Below are 21,866 nucleotides of genomic sequence, written 5' to 3'. Positions count from 1 at the left end.
TTGGAAATTTTCAAAAAATATAATCCTTTAAAAATTCTGTTAAAATTTTAAAAATACCAAATATAGCCGTTATATTGGTGTCTATGCGACGTGGACCTACATAGGCATTGTGTCATAAGTCACACCATATTGAAATTCGAAACTTGAAATAAACGGTGAATAATGTAGCTAAAATCATCAAAATATCGTTTATGGGGAGGTAACGTTATATCGGAGATGTGTGAAGAGCTGGACCAGCATAGACAATTTTCTGTCACAGGCTGTAGCATCCATTACGAACTTCCAATACGACATCTCAAACAATTTCGGTGGGTTTGAATCCAAACTCGTCAAAATACCGAATATAGGCATGTATATATGATATATGGGACCTATACGAAGACCTGGACCTTCAAGTTTCTGTCACAGACAGTAGTTTCCATTACGAACTCTAAATACGTAATTTGAAACAATTCCGGTGAATAATGACGCTAAAATCATAAAAATACCGAAGACATGGACCTGCACAGACAATTTTCTGTCATAAGCTGTAGTACCCATTACGAACTTAAAATACCAAAGTTAAATAATTCCGGTAAATAATGTCGCTAACATCATCAAAATACCGAATATCGGGAGGTACCGTTATATGGGGACTGTAACATATATATATATATATAACATTGGTTGAGGCTATTTATATAACATTGATTGAGGGTATACATCTCTCAGCAATACGGACTGATATTATGGAGGGTATATTAACTTCGTCATTCCGTTTGTAACTTCTCGAAATACTCATGTCAGACCCAACAATGTATATATATTCTTGATCAGCGTAAAATTCTAAGTCGATATAGCGATGTTCGTCCGTCTGTCTGCCTGTATGTCTGTTGTAATCACGCTATCTTTCGAACGAATTGAGATAGAAGCCTACAATTTTTCACACATGTTTATTTTTTCCAGTAGGCAGGTTAAGTTCGTAAATGGGTCATGTAGGTCCCTCAACCAATGTTATATATATATACATGGCCCATTTACGAACTTAACCTGCCTACTGGAAAAAATAAACATGTGTGCAAAATTGTAGGCTTCTATCTCAATTCGTTCGAAAGATAGCGTGATTACAACAGACATACAGACAGACAGACGGATAGATGAACAGACAGACGGACGAACATCGCTATATCGACTAAGAATTTTACGCTGATCAAGAATATATATACATTGTTGGGTCTGACATGAGTATTTCGAGAAGTTACAAACGGAATGACGAAGTTAATATACCCTCCATAGTATGGTGGAGGGTATACAAATATCAGTCCGTATTGCTGAGAGATGTACAAAATGGCCAATATAAGCCAAATGGACGACTGATTCCATCCTATAAAACACTACTTCAAATTTGGTATAAATCGGTTCAGAAATATAGCTATGGCTCCCATATACACTGGTGGCCAAAACTAAAGCAACTGATATAACAAGGAGAATGAATGCCCTGTAACTTTTTCAAAAATTAAGAAAATGAGAAAGTTTTTCTAGTTTTAAATAAGGCAATTTATTCACTTTTTAAAAACTTAAAACAAAAAACCAAAATTTATCTTTATATAAAAAATAATGTATGATAAAGTCGATTACCCCGATTTTGGCTTGGACAAAACAAAAGCAACTCTGTTGTACACTAATATGATCGCTGCAATTTTATTGTTATTTAATTACTATTTTATTTATCTCTTTTTGTTCCTTCAACAATTTCGCTTGTCATAAATCATTTTTGAGAAGTTTTTTTACAACAGCACGTGTTTGGCTTTGTTTTTAAGTACTGCCCAAAAAAGTTAAAAATGGCTAGAAGCAAATACAGTACATGAATAAAACAGCAAATTATCAGTGACTATGAAAACAAGCTATCACAGAAAATGATCTTCGAGAAATATTTCGTGAATATTTCTGTGATTTCTCCTATACTAAGTCGGTTTTATGAAACTGGATGAGTAGTAACAGTCTATAACGGATGAAGACCGTGAACAACTTCAGCCCGAACAAATTGTGAGAGAATTAAAAAAACAACCATTTAAGAGTTCAACGGAATTGGTGAGAGAGCTATCATTGGATATAAGCTCGAGATTAGTGCGTAGACGAGTAGTGGCAGCTGGTCTGCATGTCCGTAAGCCATCAAAAAAGCCATTTATCTTATATTATATATATATATATATATATATATATATATATATATATATATATGTATATATATATATATATATATATATATATATATATATATATATATATATATATATATATATATATATATATATATATATATATATATATATATATATATATTATATATATATATATATATTATATATATATACACTGGTGGCCAAAACTAAAGCAACTGAAATTACAAGGAGAATGAATGCCCTGTAACTTTTTCAAAAATTAAGAAAATGAGAAAGTTTTTCTTGTTTTAAATTAGGTACCTTATTCACTTTTTAAAAACCTAAAACATAAAACCAAAATTCATTTTTATATAAAAAATTATGTTTGGTAAAGTCAATTAACCCGATTTTGGCTTGGACAAAACAAAAGCAACTCTGTTGTACATTGTACATTCATATAACCGCTGCAATTTCAGTGGTTTTTACTATGATATTTATCGCTTTTTGCTTTCTTCGACAATTTCGCTTGTCATAAATCCTTTTTGAAAAGTTTTTTACAACAGTATGTGTTTTTCTTTTCGTTTTTTTAAGTACTGCCAAAAAAAAAATTAAAAATGGCTAGAAGCAAATACAGTACCTGAATAAAACAGCAAATTATCAGTGATTATCAACACAACATATCACAGAAAATGATTTCCGAGAAATATTTCATAAATATTTATGTGATTTCATAATTATGTACGTGCACTAAGTCGGTTTTTTGAAACTGGATCAGTAGTAACAGTCCATAACGGATGAATGCCGTGAAGAACTTCAGCCCATACTGATCCACAAATTGTGAGAGAAATAAAAAACAACTATTTAAGAGTTCAACAGGATTGGTGAGAGAGCAATCATTGGATATAAGCTCGAGATCAGTGCGTAGACGAGTAGTGGAAGCTGGTCTGCGTGCCCGTAAGACATCAAAAAACCATTTATATCTGAAAAAATCAAAAAGGCTTTCGGAAACGATAATATTAAGTGGAATTAAGCTCAATGGAAAAAAACATTATTTCTGGGATGAGTCTACGTCTAATATTAAAGGCTCAGACGTGAAAAATTTTACGGTGAGAAGACCAAAAAATGAAGGACTCAAGCCGCAGTGTTGCAAAGGTACAGTGAAGCATGGGGGAGGGTCAAAAATGGCGTGGCGCTATTTTTCTTTCTATGGACTTGGGTCTATCCATAAAATAAAGGAAGTTGTGGATCCGTTTGTTTACAAAGATGTGTTGGACATCACGTTGTTCCCTTACGCTGAGTAAAATATTCGGCTGATTTGGGTTTTTCAGCCTGACAATGATCCCAAACATGTATCAAAACTTGTCAAATATTGGTTGCGGGAGTCAAAAATTCATGTTTTGTTATGGCCGGCACAATCACCTGACCTAAACTCCTTAGAAAAACTTTGGAGTATCGTAGATAGGAAGATCAAGAGAGATTCGGAAATAAATAGGCACAACATTTTCTAAAGAATTCGGGGTGCCTGGGAAAGCACACCCAAGGATCAAATTGAGCGTGTTATAGATTCAATGCCTCGTAGGTGTGCAGCTGCTATCAAAAATAATGGTTATGCTATCGACTACTAGCCAAAATTTAATTATTTTAAAATAAAAAATCAAAAGTTGCTTTAGTTTTGACCAAGCAAAAATTGGGTCACTTTAGTTTTCCACATATTATTTTTCGTTCACACTTATTTTTGTATTTTTATTTTTAGTTTCTTGAAAGTGAATTAAACCCCTCATTTAAAACTGGAAAAATAATTACGATTTGTTTATTTTTGTAAAAGTTACAGGACATTTATTGTCTTTGCGATTTAAGTTGCTTTAGTTTTGGCCACCAGTGTATATATATGTATTATATATCTACATATATAAATGTAAGTTGTGTTAGTTACTACGCTTATAACCGCTGGATTAATTTTAACGATTCACACAAATTCGGAGTTGTCTACTCTCCGAAAAGGATAATATCCAAAAAAATCGCGTAAAAATGTGATATATTAACATTTTCATTTTGACTTTTCAAATGTACAATAGTAATGTTTTATTTTGCATGATTTTGTTCCATTTTGACTTACTTTTTTCTAATGTACATTTGTAGTGTTTTTTTATATTTTTTTTTTTTTTGAATTAGAATATTTATACCAATTTATTTAATTGACTTGATTTCTTGAGAACTGAAATTGATGGCGGGTTACATGGAAGTGTAGTAGCGAATTATGTGGTGGCGAAACGGAATAGATGATATCGAAATAATTTAACGCGGTCACACCAAAGTTAAAAGATAATTACTTTTTCTAAATCGCTGAAAAATCATGAAAAAGAGATCTCATTGCAAAAATCAAAAAAACATTTTCAATGGAATCGAATTTTAAAGTAATAGTACATTCTATTGACAAACTTTGTAAGGAAGGATCTTAAATCATTTGCTGTAAAAAATCAGCGAAAAAGTTGAAGACTTTTTCAATTTGTTATTATACCCTACAACACTATGTGTTGGAGGTATTATAAGTTTGATTGGGCCACAATTTATGTAACACCTCGAAATATTGGTTTCCCATATAGGAAAGTATATATGGATCTTCCTAGCTCGCCGAGCTGAGTCGATCTAGTCATGTATGTCCGTCCGTCCGTCTGTCCGTCTGTCCGTCTGTCCGTCTGTCCATGTTAATTTGTAATCACGCTACAGGTCGCAATTATGGTCCGATCTTCACGAAATTTTGCACGAAGGTGGGGTTAGGGTCAGAATAGAAGCCTATTTCATTTGGAGATGATCGCTAAGTGTTTAGGGGTTGAAATGGACCAAATACTGAAAAAATTTCGGATTTTGCAGTAGCTATACAGGTCGCAATTATAGACCAATCGACGCGGAATTTCGCATGTAGCTAGAGTTTAGGGCGGGGAAGAAGCCTACCAATCGGATAATATTTAGCGGGTAAAATATACCATATCTTTTGTGTTAAAAAAATTCAAAATTTTTCATTAAACCGCGAATATTTTAAATCCCGGCGAAATCATAAAGCCATGACAAGGTTACTTCTGATCTTTACATTGATGTTAACATCCAACAAAACGGATATATAGCAAAATATGTGCGATATATATGTTTATCAAAGAAGATATGCTTGAAAAATCTCTTATATGTCGAGAACGGCTGAACTGATTTGGACAGTTCTCATTAATTCAGAATGGCCTCTTGGCAGGAAAGTAAAAACGTCTAAAAAAATCGCATAAAAATATCTCTCTAAAGATGAAAATATTGATTTTGTAAAATTTTCTCATATTTTTTCAATTTTGTCATATTTTTGGCATATTTTCATTTTGAATTAAACATTTGGTAATATTTCTACAGCTAACAAAACTAAGTAGTTAGGAAATTAGGATATCACATACAGATCGCATTTATGGCACGATCCTTACGAAATTTTGCATGGGGATAAGATGAGGGTCAGAATAGAAGCCTACTCTTTTTGGAGATGATCGCCATATATTTAGGGGTTGAAATGGACCAAAAAACTGCAAAATTATCAGCAGGTCGTAATTATCGCCCGATCCTCACGCACATTTGAATGGGGATTACCGGACATTGCAAAAGTCAAGCAGTTTTGGATGGCCATCCAAAAATATTTGCCAACTTTTTAGACAGAATACGAAAATGTCCACTCTAGTGACTTTTTGGAGAATTCACAAATACGGGAAAGACGCACTTCTGACTATTCCGTTAACGCTGATTTCGTTGAAGAATATAGTCAAATGTCTGTATCACATATAGATGCGTTTCAGTCAAAAACCAATAATATATGTAAATCTTTTGCCACTTCTGAGAGATTATAGGTCTTTGGGAAATATTGGTTCCAGATCTAGGAAGACCATTTACGTGCAACATCTACCAATAAATTGGAATTAAGCAAATTAGTTTAAGTTGCTATTATTTGAAGATTCGAGAACGAAACCTGACGGTTTTCTTATATTATTTGTCACAATATCTTGTGGAATTCTTTCGAGTATCTCGCCTATATAAACTGTATCGTTTATTATAGTGTTGTAGGGTATTCAACAGTCGGCCCCGCTCGACTGTAGCCTTTGCTTACTTGTTATTTTTTTTGTCAATTTTTTTTTTTTTTGTGAACAAAATAAAGAATAATTTTTCACTAAAAAAATTGAATAAGTGCGAAATAGGATGTTAACTGACATCTACCTTTCAACTCCAGGGCCTACATCGTGGGTTAGCTGGAAGATGCGAACACGTTTAAACAAACAAAAATGACCGAAAAAGCTTAATGGGGCTCATTTCAAAGCGTGACAATGATCCGTCCAATGAGAGCTCAAAATGCAAAATTCTTTGGGAGAATAATAAGTAATATACCAATATTGAAATAAAAGGTGCAAAATAGTAGAGCGAATGGGACTTTTAGTAAGAAAAGGTTTTATATCCTTCCAGAAATTCTTCCCAAACATTCAAAATACCTAAAATCACTTTTGCAGGTCTTTATATCGATCATAACTCATGGATATGGGAACAACCCGATTTCATATTTATATAACCATCTATGATTTAAGTTATTTTTGGGGTCTTGGCCGGCCACTTTTTTCATTTTTTGGCCCTTATTTGACATTTTTGTTTCTAAGGGGGTAGATAACCTCTTCGCATAAAATTTGAAATTTTCAGAGTAGGGCCCATATTGGTATTGACCACATTCATCAATTGATTTGGCTAAAAAAATTTAATTTATGCCACCCTGGGGTAGGGAACCATCATACAGATAATTGCCACATAGGAATTTATTTAAGTAAAGTCCCCACATTGGAGTATCCCCAAGTCCACTTTCACATCTAATTGGTGGTCAGAAAAGAAAATTTTGTTTTCTATTGAATTGTTAACCCCCAAGAGAATATTGGTTGGGAACGTAGATTTGGGATGTGCATCCATATGAAATAAATTGTGGAAACATGAACAAATTACAAATATAAGAAAGTAGCACGGGACCGAATATTTGTTTAATCATCATTGAATTATCCTATGATGAAAATATGGACCTTAAGGGGTCTCCAACTTACAATTTAAATGGCAAATAAAATTAATTCCCATCTTATCATTCATTCTGCCCTCAATTATGAGGTGGATAAAACTATTTTTACTTATTTAAATCACGCGAAATGCTATGACATGCTATATTGTTCTGCTATATTTTTGATTTGGCCTCTATTTGTCATCTTGGATTATAAGGGGTAGAAGAAAGTTTTCAATGTAGGTCGATGTTTCGGAGTAGTGCCCATATAAAGAAGGTACCTCCTAATTTAACCACATTTCAAAGAATTTGGCTAATAATGCGAATTAGGGGGGTGAAAATCTTACACTAAAATTTCAACATATCTACAAATTTTAGAATTTTTATCCATGTTATAATACCCTCTCAAGTCCACCTTTTGGCGGACAAACAGACTGACATGGTTAGGGGGACTTATGAGGACTCTAATGCACAATCTAAGTTGCTAATGGGTTTAAAAAAGTAATTAACTTTGGCTATTCTTAAATCATTCAGCCCTCAATTATGTAGTATACAAAATACAGCAAATTCCAAATTACTGCTCATTTGACTGGAAGATTTTGCTACGATTTTTACCATATTAAAAATTAATTTGATCCCTTATATGGCGATAAGATTGATATATACTTTTTAATAGATTTGTATAGCACATCCACACAGTTGAAGCCCACGGTTTAGATATTGAAGCCCACTGGTTAAAAATGGGTACAGGTATTTTAAAACACTTTAAATCGACCTGTACGTGAACACATATATCAGTCATATCTGTGAATAATTATGCTTGGGAATATATGCATAATAGACAAAAACTACGGGCCGGCAACGCGGACCGGGCCAGCTAGTATATGAATAAAATAGGAAAGCTAGGATGCCTTTCGGAAACGATAATATTAATTGGAGTCCAGTTCAATGGAAAAACATTTTATTCGGGGATGAGTCCACGTGTAACATTAAAGGCTCAAACAAGAAAAAATTTACGGTGAGAAAAGCAAAAAATGAAAGATTCAAGCCACAGTTTTGCAAGGGTACAGTGAAGCATGAGGTAGGGTCAAAAGTGGTGTGGCGTTTTTTTTTTTCTTTCTATCGACTTGGGCCTATCCATGAAATAAAGGAAGTTATGGATCGGTTTGTTTACAAAGATGAGTTGGACATTACGTTGTTTCCTTTGGCTGAAGAAAATATTCGGCTCATTTGGCTCTTTCAGCATGACAACGATCTCAAATGTGCATCAAAACTTGTCAAAGATTGGTTGCGGGAGTCAAAAATTGTGTGTTTTTTCTTGGCCGGCACAATCACCTTACCTAAACCCCATAGAAAACCTTAGGAGTATCGTTGACAGGAAGATCAAGCGAGATTCAGAAACAAAAAAATACAACATTTTCCAAAGAATTTAGGGTGTCTGGGAAAGCATACCCAAGGATCAAATTGAGCGTGTTATAGATTCAATGTCTCGTAGGTGTGCAGCTGCTATCAACAATAACGGTTATGTTATCGACTACTAGCCAAAATTTAATTATTTTTGACCAAACAAAAATTGGGTCATTTTAGTTTTCCATATATTATTTTTCATTCAAAATTATTTTTGTATTTTTATTTTTAGTTTTTTTAAAAGTGAATACAGTACCACATTTAAAACTGGAAAAAAATTACGATTTGTTTATTTTTGTAAAAGTTACAGGGCATTTATTGTCTTTGCGAGTTTAGTTGCTTTAGTTTTGGCCACCAGTGTACATTCGATTTGGGGTTTAAAGTCCCTCCCGAGAATGGTTACAAAATGAAGTTCCTCGCTTCATTTCCAGCGCACATTGCCACCAAAATCTCAGCCGTCATACGAGTGACTTAGTGACAGCAGTCTGAAGTTGGTTGCAGTTTTTTCAACTCACCCTACAGACCTTTCTAAATTAGATTAAAGGTAAAATCATTGACCACCATAACCTTTGTATTGTTATCAGTAATATTGGTAGCAGTACCAGGTACGAGAAAGAATGTACTGATTTAACTCATCTCTGAACCCGATCTAAGTTTGACTATAATATTATGGTGTACCAAGTGTAGACCAAATCGAATGCTTCCTTCGAAAGTTATCGTGGGCACCAGAGAAACGGGCGGGCGGACGTCTCTAGATCGACCCCAAATGTCCTGACACGGATTCCATGAGACTCGTTTTGGCCGTATCAATTGATATAAACCCTCTGTAACACAAATGGCTGAGGGTATAAAAAGGATCAAAAAGACCCCTTTGCTAATTCGCTTTAGGGTTAAAATTAAGGACCACCACAATCTTTGTATTATTATCAGTAATATTGTAGAGAAGACTCTAAAGCTGAAATGTAAGGAGTCCAGGGAATCGTAATCCGAAAATTTCAGAGAATTTGGTATTTGGGATATTTAACGGAGTAAACTTTCAAAACGCCGATTCGGGGGTCTTCTATATTTAGCTCCACATTTATAATATATTTTTCTTATACTCTCCACTATTCTATGGAGGCTATATTGGCTTTGTCATTCCGTTTTTAACTTCTTGAAATATTCATAATAGATCCTACAAAGTATATATATTCTGGATCAGCGTACAATTCTCAGACGATCTAGCGATGCCCGTCTCTCTGTTGTTAACACGCTGTCTTTCGAACGAATTGAGATAGAAGGCTAAACTTTTGAAAACATGCATAGTTTACCAGTAGGCAGGTGAAGTTCGTAAATGTGCCTTGTCGGTCCACGTTTTCGTATAGGCCCCATATAACGATACCTCTCGATATTCGGTATTTTAATTAATTTGGAGACATTATTTCCCGCAGTTTTTTCGAATTTCATATTTGAAGCTCGTAATGGGTACTACAGCCTATGACAAGAATTTTTGTATGCATGTCCATGTCTTCGTATAGCCCCCATATAACGGTACCTCTGGATAGTCAGTATTTTGATGATTTCAGCAACATTATTCACCGGAATCGTTCCAAATTTCGTATAGCAAGATCTTAATGGGTACTACATCCTATGGCCAAAAATTTCGTATGCAGGGCCACGTCTTCATATAGTCCACATACAACGGTTTCCATTTATGTGGTAGGTTTCGGATTTTTTTTAAATTTTCAAGTTCCTTCCACATTGTGGAGGGTATTAAAAGTTCGGCCCGGCTGGAACTTAGCTGCTTTTATACTTGTTTTTTTTTCTTGATATTATTTTATGTGTTGCACAGTGTAATTGATAACTTTCGCTTTCTCAAGCTAATTTGCTGGTATAAACATATATAAAATTGAAAGTTAGTATCGGCTCTATAAGATTTTGCCTTATTGAATTTCTCCTGGAATCCCTTTTCCTTGTAAAATTTCGAAAGGTCTTTCCTGTCAAGAACCTCATTTACCTCATTACCCACTAACATACTTCATTTGAGCCGCAATTTCAAAACATCCTATTAGTTCCGGCCCACTTTGCGCCCGACCTTAATTCCCGCCATCCATCCACTACAAAGTTTTTCCGAAAATAACGAGAAGATCTCTTTAACCCTCAGAAAAAGAACATTGTAATCATGGCGCCTCTTTGGACGGCATTGAATTCTTTGACGAGGACTGTTTCATTTCACAGCTCGAGTAGCTCGTAAAAGTGAAAGATGTTTTCTGTGGATTTTTCACTTCCGCTTGTCCATCACTTATTTCATTCACTAGTTGTGATGTTGTTGGTGTTGTCGGTGGTATGACCCATGTCTACTATCCTTCACAACGCCAGCATTGTGTCAAACTCAATGTTTTCAGCGTGTTTTCCGTTATTTTTTTCTTCGAAAAATATGAAAGCAGAGGAAAACGAGGTACAGATTCGTCAAACAGCGGCCAAAGGCAAAATTCCTGTCTTTGGTTTGCAGTTCCTTCAAAACAGAGAATTGGATGGCAAGAACTGAGTATCTTGTTGGCGGTTATCATTTTTTTTTTCGTTTCGTTTCATTCGAAAACGAGTGGTCTTATCTGCATTCATGCATCACAGAATCTACTTCGAAGGCTTTGCATTCAAGAAGGTTTGTTTGGTTTCATCGGGTTGTGTGTTTTGTTTCGTTTTTCCGTTGAATGAATGGGTTAAGGGCAGTGCAAGTTGGGCGCCACTTGCCAAGGAGTCCTGAGCAAGGGAAATTGATTTGCATGTTTTCCGCCCTCCCCGCCTCATTTCATGCTCCTTAACTGGGAGCGGTGTAAAAAGTGAATTTTAAGTGAATTTATTTGCATTTAAATGTTTGTGTTTGTTTTTGTTGTTGTTAGTTGTGGCCTTTTCTTTCTGTTTTCGAAATTGGGTCGCTGATTTGGTTTGTTTGGCATTTAAATAATTTTTCATATTTCCCTATTCTATTGTTACAGCTGGGAAATACAATTTTTCATTTGGGAAAATTGGGTTAAGATTATTTGTGCCATCGCATCCAATCCAATATGGTACACATTTTTTTGCCAGAGCCCTACCGAGAGCATCTAGTTTCCAGCCTCAAGTGGTTCGTCGTTGTAAATTATGCTTCTCAATTTACGGTCACTGAACCACTTGAAGCGTTTTATTCCCGGGCGATGCTGTCAATAGCAAATTCAACGAGAGGGTGTTAAATCAAGTGGAAATTATACGAAACTATGAGCAATTGACGAAGGAATAGGATTGGTATTGAAATTGTTGATTTAATGTGAAGAGAGCATATGAAGAAGAGAGAGAGTAAAGGGAGAGTAATTTATTTTAACAATACAGAATGCATTTTTAAAGAAAAAAACATTAAAAGATTAATATTTTGAGGCCCTTAAAGATATCCTAAAAATCCACGTTTTTGGAACTGATAGTCCTTGAAATAATATTTTTAAAACAATCCACATTTCTGAAGGTCCTTGAAAAAATATCTTTTAAAAAACCCCGCATTTCTGAAGGTCCTTGGAAAAATATTCTTAAAAAAACCCACATTTCTGAAGGTTCTTGAAAAAATATTTTTTAAAAAACCCCGCATTTCTGAAGGTCCTTGGAAAAATATTCTTAAAAAAACCCACATTTCTGAAGGTCCTTGAAAAAATATTTTTTAAAAAACCCCGCATTTCTGAAGGTCCTTGGAAAAATATTCTTAAAAAAACCCACATTTCTGAAGGTCCTTGAAAAAATATTCTTTAAAAAATCCACGTTTCTGTTGATCCTTGAAAAAATATTCTTTAAAAAATCCACGTTTCTGTTGATCCTTGAAAAAATATTCTTTAAAAAATCCACGTTTCTGTTGATCCTTGAAAAAATATTCTTTAAAAAATCCACGTTTCTGTTGATCCTTGAAAAAATATTCTTTAAAAATCCACGTTTCTGTTGATCCTTGAAAAAATATTCTTTAAAAAATCCACGTTTCTGTTGATCCTTGAAAAAATATTCTTTAAAAAATCCACGTTTCTGTTGATCCTTGAAAAAATATTCTTTAAAAAATCCACGTTTCTGTTGATCCTTGAAAAAATATTCTTTAAAAAATCCACGTTTCTGTTGATCCTTGAAAAAATATTCTTTAAAAAATCCACGTTTCTGTTGATCCTTGAAAAAATATTCTTTAAAAAATCCACGTTTCTGTTGATCCTTGAAAAAATATTCTTTAAAAAATCCACGTTTCTGTTGATCCTTGAAAAATATTCTTTAAAAAATCCACGTTTCTGTTGATCCTTGAAAAAATATTCTTTAAAAAATCCACGTTTCTGTTGATCCTTGGAAAATATTCTTCACGAAATCCACGTTTCTATTGCTCTTTGAAAAAATATTCTTTAAAAAATCCACGTTGCAGTTGATCCTTGAAAAAATATTCTTTAAAAAATCCACGTTTCTGTTGATCCTTGAAAAAATATTCTTTAAAAAATCCACGTTTCTGTTGATCCTTGAAAAAATATTCTTTAAAAAAATCCACGTTTCTGTTGATCCTTGAAAAAATATTCTTTAAAAAATCCACGTTTCTGTTGATCCTTGAAAAAATATTCTTTAAAAAATCCACGTTTCTGTTGTTGAAAAAATATTCTTTAAAAAATCCACGTTTCTGTTGATCCTTGAAAAAATATTCTTTAAAAAATCCACGTTTCTGTTGATCCTTGAAAAAATATTCTTTAAAAAATCCACGTTTCTGTTGATCCTTGAAAAAATATTCTTTAAAAAATCCACGTTTCTGTTGATCCTTGAAAAAATATTCTTTAAAAAATCCACGTTTCTGTTGATCCTTGAAAAAATATTCTTTAAAAAATCCACGTTTCTGTTGATCCTTGAAAAAATATTCTTTAAAAAATCCACGTTTCTGTTGATCCTTGAAAAAATATTCTTTAAAAAATCCACGTTTCTGTTGATCCTTGAAAAAATATTCTTTAAAAAATCCACGTTTCTGTTGATCCTTGAAAAAATATTCTTTAAAAAATCCACGTTTCTGTTGATCCTTGAAAAAATATTCTTTAAAAAATCCACGTTTCTGTTGATCCTTGAAAAAATATTCTTTAAAAAATCCACGTTTCTGTTGATCCTTGAAAAAATATTCTTTAAAAAATCCACGTTTCTGCTGATCCTTGAAAAAATATTCTTTAAAAAATCCACGTTTCTGTTGATCCTTGAAAAAATATTCTTTAAAAAATCCACGTTTCTGTTGATCCTTGAAAAAATATTCTTTAAAAAATCCACGTTTCTGTTGATCCTTGAAAAAATATTCTTTAAAAAATCCACGTTTCTGTAGATGCTTGAAAATATATTCTTTAAAAAATCCACGTTTCTGTTGATCCTTGAAAAAATATTCTTAAAAAAATCCACGTTTCTGTTGATTCTTGAAAAAATATTCTTTAAAAAATCCACGTTTCTGTTGATTCTTGAAAAAATATTCTTTAAAAAATCCACGTTTCTGTTGATTCTTGAAAAAATATTCTTTAAAAAATCCACGTTTCTGTTGATTCTTGAAAAAATATTCTTTAAAAAATCCACGTTTCTGTTGATCCTTGAAAAAATATTCTTTAAAAAATCCACGTTTCTGTTGATCCTTGAAAAAATATTCTTTAAAAAATCCGCATTTCTGTTGATCCTTGAAAAATATTCTTTAAAAAATCCACGTTTCTGTTGATCCTTGAAAAATATTCTTTAAAAAATTCACGTTTCTGTTGATCCTTGAAAAAATATTCTTTGAAAACCCACGTTTCTGTTGATTCTTGAAAAAATATTCTTTAAAAAATCCACGTTTCTGATGATCCTTGAAAAAATATTCTTTAAAAAATACACGTTTCTGTTGATCCTTGAAAAAATATTCTTTAAAAAATCCACGTTTCTGTTGATCCTTGAAAAAATATTCTTTAAAAAATCCACGTTTATGTTGATCCTTGAAAAAATATTCTTTAAAAAATCCACGTTTCTGTTGATCCTTGTAAAAATATTCTTTAAAAAATCCACGTTTCTGTTGATCCTTGAAAAAATATTCTTTAAAAAATCCACGTTTCTGTTGATCCTTGTAAAAATATTCTTTAAAAAATCCACGTTTCTGTTGATCCTTGTAAAAATATTCTTTAAAAAATCCACGTTTCTGTAGATGCTTGAAAAAATATTCTTTAAAAAATCCACGTTTCTGTTGATCCTTGAAAAATATTCTTTAAAAAATCCACGTTTCTGTTGATCCTTGAAAAAATATTCTTTAAAAAATCCACGTTTCTGTTGATCCTTGAATAAATATTCTTTAAAAAATCCACGTTTCTGTTGATCCTTGAAAAAATTTTCTTTAAAAAATCCATGTTTCTGTTGATCCTTGAAAAAATATTCTTTAAAAAATCCACGTTTCTGTTGATTCTTGAAAAAATATTCTTTAAAAAATCCACGTTTCTGTTGATTCTTGAAAAAAAATCCTTTAAAAATCCATGTTTCTGTTGATCCTTGAAAAAATATTCTTTAAAAAATCCACGTTTCTGTTGATCCTTGAAAAAATATTCTTTAAAAAATCCACGTTTTTGTTGATCCTTGATTAAATATTCTTTAAAAAATCCACGTTTCTGTTGATCCTTGAAAAAATATTCTTTAAAAAATCCACGTTTCTGTTGATTCTTGAAAAAATATTCTTTAAAAAATCCACGTTTCTGTTGATCCTTGAAAAAATATTCTTTAAAAAATCCGCATTTCTGTTGATCCTTGAAAAATATTCTTTAAAAAATCCACGTTTCTGTTGATCCTTGAAAAATATTCTTTAAAAAATTCACGTTTCTGTTGATCCTTGAAAAAATATTCTTTGAAAACCCACGTTTCTGTTGATTCTTGAAAAAATATTCTTTAAAAAATCCACGTTTCTGTTGATCCTTGAAAAAATATTCTTTAAAAAATACACGTTTCTGTTGATCCTTGAAAAAATATTCTTTAAAAAATCCACGTTTCTGTTGATCCTTGAAAAAATATTCTTTAAAAAATCCACGTTTCTGTTGATCCTTGAAAAAATATTCTTTAAAAAATCCACGTTTCTGTTGATCCTTGTAAAAATATTCTTTAAAAAATCCACGTTTCTGTTGATCCTTGAAAAAATATTCTTTAAAAAATCCACGTTTCTGTTGATCCTTGTAAAAATATTCTTTAAAAAATCCACGTTTCTGTTGATCCTTGTAAAAATATTCTTTAAAAAATCCACGTTTCTGTAGATGCTTGAAAAAATATTCTTTAAAAAATCCACGTTTCTGTTGATCCTTGAAAAAATATTCTTTAAAAAATCCACGTTTCTGTTGATCCTTGAAAAAATATTCTTTAAAAAATCCACGTTTCTGTTGATCCTTGAATAAATATTCTTTAAAAAATCCACGTTTCTGTTGATCCTTGAAAAAATTTTCTTTAAAAAATCCATGTTTCTGTTGATCCTTGAAAAAATATTCTTTAAAAAATCCACGTTTCTGTTGATTCTTGAAAAAATATTCTTTAAAAAATCCACGTTTCTGTTGATTCTTGAAAAAAAATCCTTTAAAAATCCATGTTTCTGTTGATCCTTGAAAAAATATTCTTTAAAAAATCCACGTTTCTGTTGATCCTTGAAAAAATATTCTTTAAAAAATCCACGTTTTTGTTGATCCTTGATTAAATATTCTTTAAAAAATCCACGTTTCTGTTGATCCTTGAAAAAATATTCTTTAAAAAATCCACGTTTCTGTTGATCCTTGAATAAATATTCTTTAAAAAATCCACGTTTCTGTTGATTCTTGAAAAAATTTTCTTTAAAAAATCCATGTTTCTGTTGATCCTTGAAAAAATATTCTTTAAAAAATCCACGTTTCTGTTGATCCTTGAAAAAATATTCTTTAAAAAATCCACGTTTCTGTTGATCCTTGAAAAAATATTCTTTAAAAAATCCACGTTTTTGTTGATCCTTGTATAAATATTCTTTAAAAAATCCACGTTTCTCTTGATCCTTGAAAAAATATTTTTTAAAAAATCCACGTTTTTGTTGATCCTTGAATAAATATTCTTTAAAAAATCCACGTTTCTGTTGATCCTTGAAAAAATATTCGTCAAAAAATCCACGTTTCTGTTGATCCTTGAAAAAATATTCTTTAAAAAATCCACGTTTTTGTTGATCCTTGAATAAATATTCTTTAAAAAATCCACGTTTCTGTTGATCCTTGAAAAAATATTCTTTAAAAAATCCACGTTTCTGTTGATCCTTGAAAAAATATTCTTTAAAAAATCCACGTTTTTGTTGATCCTTGAATAAATATTCTTTAAAAAATCCACGTTTCTGTTGATCCTTGAAAAAATATTCTTTAAAAAATCCACGTTTCTGTTGATCCTTGAAAAATATTCTTTAAAAAATCCACGTTTCTCCTGATCCTTGAAAAATATTCTTTAAAAAATCCACGTTTCTGTTGATCCTTGAAAAAATATTCTTTAAAAAATCCACGTTTTTGTTGATCCTTGAATAAATATTCTTTAAAAAATCCACGTTTTTGTTGATCCTTGAATAAATATTCTTTAAAAAATCCACGTTTCTGTTGATCCTTGAAAAAATATTCTTTAAAAAATCCACGTTTCTCCTGATCCTTGAAAAAATATTCTTTAAAAAATCCACGTTTCTGTTGATCCTTGAAAAAATATTCTTTAAAAAATCCACGTTTCTGTTGATCCTTGAAAAAATATTCTTTAAAAAATCCACGTTTTTGTTGATCCTTGAATAAATATTCTTTAAAAAATCCACGTTTCTGTTGATCCTCGAAAAAATCTTCTTTGAATAATCCACGTTTCTGTTGATCCTTGAAAAAATTTTCTTTAAAAAATTCGCGTTTCTGAGAGTCCTTGAAAAATCTACGTTTCTGTAGTCCTTGAAAGAATATCATTTAAAAAATCCAAGTTTCTGGCCTTGATTATCGCTCTTGGCCCTAAAAAAGATTTATTCTGATGAAATTAAATGCCAATCAATTTTATTGAAATACTTGATTGGCATGATTGTTACAAGTGCCGTAACAAAATTGACAATCAATAAAAATCATTGAATCGTTTTCCACCACAATGTGTCATAAAACACCGGAGAGTGATTGGAGCTTTTATTGGAACAGGGAAAACCAAAAAATATTCCAATAAAAAAAAATAATTGAATAAAGGAGTTACACCAACGAATGAATAAATAGTTGAATCAGTAAATAAATGAAATAAATTTTTTATTATTTAAAGAAATTGTAAAAGATAGGCAAGCCATTTGTAATCCCGAAATGTTTTTCGTTTCATATTTTACAGTTGCAACCTGGGAACAAATGACAAATGACCTCACAACAACCACATACCGAAGCACAAGTACCAGTAGCAGTACCACCACCACCACCACCCTCAGTACTTCGACCCGCCCCAGCACGCCCAGCAAAAGTAAAAGTAGTCTAAGTTCCAACCCACTATCATTAACCAGAAATGGACGAAGCATAGAGACAAATATTTACAGTTCGTCGGCGGGGTCGACGGATGCCGAGAATCATCTTATCCAGCTCACACCTTTGGCACCGCCCACATCGCACTTTGTCAATGATTCTTTTATAGTTTTTTGTCGCACACTACCGCCACCCACACCGACAACGCCCACCATCACCACGACGGAGGGCAACACAACGTCAGCTGCATCAGCGACGTCAACAACTGTAACAACGGCGACGGCGGCGGCGCCTGCCAACCAAGTACAAAGAAAAATCGAGATTAAATGGATTGATCCCAAAGGCAAAGTACGAAAGAACACCAAAGGACGTGTCCACATCGAGAAACGTGGAGGTAAGTCTGTGGAAATCTTCTGCTTAAATCTATAAATTCTTAATATGCGAAAAATGGAGTTGAAGGCGAAGTGAAGCGTTTTATGGAAAATACATTATGAAATGATTTTATATGAGATTTATAGTATCCTTTGGAAGTACTTTGGAAGAAGAAGGCGAAGAAAGGGATGGAGTGGGATTTTGGGATATTGCATTAGGGAACAATAAAAAACGGCTCAATAAGAAAAATATTTTCAATGTTGAATTTTATAAATGGAATGGATTTTTCTAAGGGACTTTCTTGAAGATTAAATCATTTCGTTTAAAATGGGGTGGAATCGAAAAGAATCACAATGGTCCCAAAACATGGTAATTTTTTTATGTTGGGAGTATTTGACCCAATTTGTAAAAAATATCAACTATTTTACGATACTTTGGGGACTATTGGAAAACTTGGACGGATATATCTCATTTTCAATACAAAATATCCCAGCAAACAAATTATGCCAAATTTCAAATTTCATCATCAACTAATATGAGCATCATTAAACCGACTTGGAAGTTTATACTAATCACGAATATATACCTTAAAGCTCCTACGAACAATATTTGGAGGTTTTACACACGGAATAACAGTTTTACAGGCGGAACTTTTAATACCCTTCATCATTTGGAAGGAACGTGAAAATTTGAAATTACCACTTAAATGAAAACTATTATATGGAGACTATAGGAAGACGTGGACCTGCATGCAAACATTTTTGTCATAGGCTGTAGCACCTATTACGAACTTCAAATACGAAACATAAAACAATTCCACTGAATAATGTCGCTGAAATCATCAAAATACCGAATACAGGGAGGTTCCGTTATATGGGCGCTATACGAAGACCTGGGCCAGCATAGACAAATTTTTGTCATTACCAATAGGAACTACAAATACGAAAATTGAAACAATTCCGGTCGTTAAAATGTCATCATAATACCGAATATCGGTGGTACCGATGTTTGGGGGCTGTACGATATCGTGGACCTATATGGACAATTCAGTTCCAGGGGGCAAAGTACTCAAAAGGAGCTCCTTGTGTGGATTTTAAGACAATTCCATTGAACAATTTAGATACATCCATTATCAGTCCAAATGATCTGAATTTTGGCACATCCGACTGAATTTATCATAGAAACAAGTACGTTAAATTTGGTGAAAATCGGTTCAGATATATCTATAGCTCCCATATATGTTTCATCCGATTTTGGTTTTTAAGTCCCTCACATGCGTAAAATGCACTAGATAAGAATTATATTTGGTACCAGATATCAGATACAACCCAGAAATACCTTGCCAAATTTTATAAAGATCGTTTCAGATTTGGATATGGGTCCCATATGTATCTTCAACCGATTTCGGGTTAATTGTATACCTAATTATCATTATTTGTCAGAGCTTTGGTACATCCGTCAGTCTAGAAGCAAATACATCAAATTTGGAGAAAATCGTTAGATTAACTATATAGCTCACATACATATGTTTCATCCGAGTTGGTATTTAAGTTCCTAACATTCGTAATATGCATTCGATAACAATGATATTTGGTACCAGAAATACCTTTGCCAAATTGTATCGAGATCGGCTAAGATTTGGATATAGCTCCCACACTTATTTTTAATCAGATTTCAGGTTTATTGTGGAAATATTGGAAATATATGTATATATATATATATATATATATATATATATATATATATATATATATATATATATATATATATATATATATATATATAAATATATATATATATATATATATATATATATATATATATATATATATATATATATATTTATATATATACCGTGCAGGTATACGTCTTTGTATAGCACCAATATAACGGTACCTCCCGATATTCGGTACTTTGTTGATTTTAGAAACATTATTTACTGGAATTGTTTTAAATTTCGTAACGGATGCAGCCTACAACAGGAGATTGTCTGTGGAAGGTTCACGTCTTCGTATAGCCTTCATGAAACGGTACCTCCCGATATTCCATATTTTGATGATTTCAGCGACATTATTCACTGCAAATGTTTCAAATTTGGCATTTGAAGTTCGGAATGGATACTTCAGCTCAATACAGAAAATTGTCTGTGCTGGTCCACGTCTTCGTATAGCCTCCATATAAACGGTACCTCCCGATATTTTGATGATTTTAGCGACATTATTCACTGGAATTGTTTCAAATTTGGTATTTGAAGTTCGTAATGAATACTACAGCCTATGACAGAAAATTGTTTGTGCAGGTCTACGTCTTCGTATAGCCCCCATATAACGGTACCTCCCGATATTCGATATTTTGATGATTTTAACGACATTATTCGTCGGAATTGTTTCAAATTTGGTAAATGAAGTTCGTAATGGATACTACAGCCTAAGATAGAAAATAGTCTGTGCTGGTCCACGTTTTGGCATAGCCCCCCATATAATTTTAATGATTTTAGGTACATTATTCACCGATTTTTTTCAAGTTTCGCATTTGAATATTGTAATGGCTTATGATAAATGTTGCCTATGTAGGTCCTCGTCGAGGTATAGTCCCTAATATAACGGCTACATTCGGTATTTTTAAAATTTTAACGGAATTTTTAAAGGATTTTATTTATTTATTTATTTTCAAATTTCCGTCCGGCCGAACTTATAGCTTTTTTACTTTTTTAATATAATCCTCCTCGAAGTGATATCATGTACTCTATAGCAATGTTATTTGGTATAAAAGATAAAAATGTCTTCATTCAGATTCAGATTTGGATATGCCTTTCATATATTAATTACCTCTGAAACCAAATTATAACTACTCTAAAGCCAAATGTTTATAGGTGGTATGATCTATTTCAAAAATAATATATATATATTTGTTAAGGGAGCTCTACTAAATACGCGTAGTGCTGTAGGGTATAATATAGTTGGCCCGGCCGACTTTTGACCTTTCCTTATTGATTTCATGTACAGAATTGACTGTCCCAAGAAAATGTATAATCTAGCCCATTAGGCTTGAAACCGTAATATGATCAGGAGCCAAATTATAGTGCATTTTTTGCATTCTAATCAATAATCCTTCAATTCCATTTCTTCTTATTCCTATGCCATCTATTCATAGGAATTTTCTCATTTCCCTTTGCTAACTATTCCATTTCTTCCATTTCTTACAGAATCAACAGCTTTAGTCTTCGAACATATGTCATTGGAAGATTCTGGCAATTGGACATGTGAGGGTAGCAGCAAAGAACAAAAGGAGAGAAAAACATTCGAGTTATCTGTGGTTGGTAGGTACCGCAATTGGACAAATAAATTTGTTTTCTCAACTCTGGGGTTTACCGGGGGTCTCCTCCCGTTCCCCGTCTCCGCATTCATTCATTCATTGTTTGTTTTGTTTTCGAATCTTTCTTTATAACACAAT

The 21,866-nt window shown here is 32.6% G+C and overlaps 1 protein-coding gene across 1 annotated transcript in view; it reads left to right on the top strand.

Moving 5' to 3' along the window:
* LOC101889152 (fasciclin-2) overlaps positions 1-21,866 on the top strand; it is a 94,761-nt gene that overhangs the window by 48,570 nt on the left and 24,325 nt on the right. Inside the window, exons 2-3 of the mRNA XM_059124744.1 lie at positions 17,917-18,435; positions 21,619-21,732. Of these exons, the coding sequence (XP_058980727.1) occupies positions 17,917-18,435; positions 21,619-21,732 (633 nt within the window). The remainder of the gene's footprint in view (positions 1-17,916; positions 18,436-21,618; positions 21,733-21,866) is intronic.

The sequence above is a fragment of the Musca domestica genome, unplaced genomic scaffold (assembly GCF_030504385.1).
Source record: "Musca domestica strain aabys unplaced genomic scaffold, Musca_domestica.polishedcontigs.V.1.1 3, whole genome shotgun sequence".
NCBI lineage: Eukaryota > Metazoa > Arthropoda > Insecta > Diptera > Muscidae > Musca > Musca domestica.
Note: the sequence above shows the minus strand (reverse complement) of the source record. Positions and strands in the feature narration are given on the sequence as shown.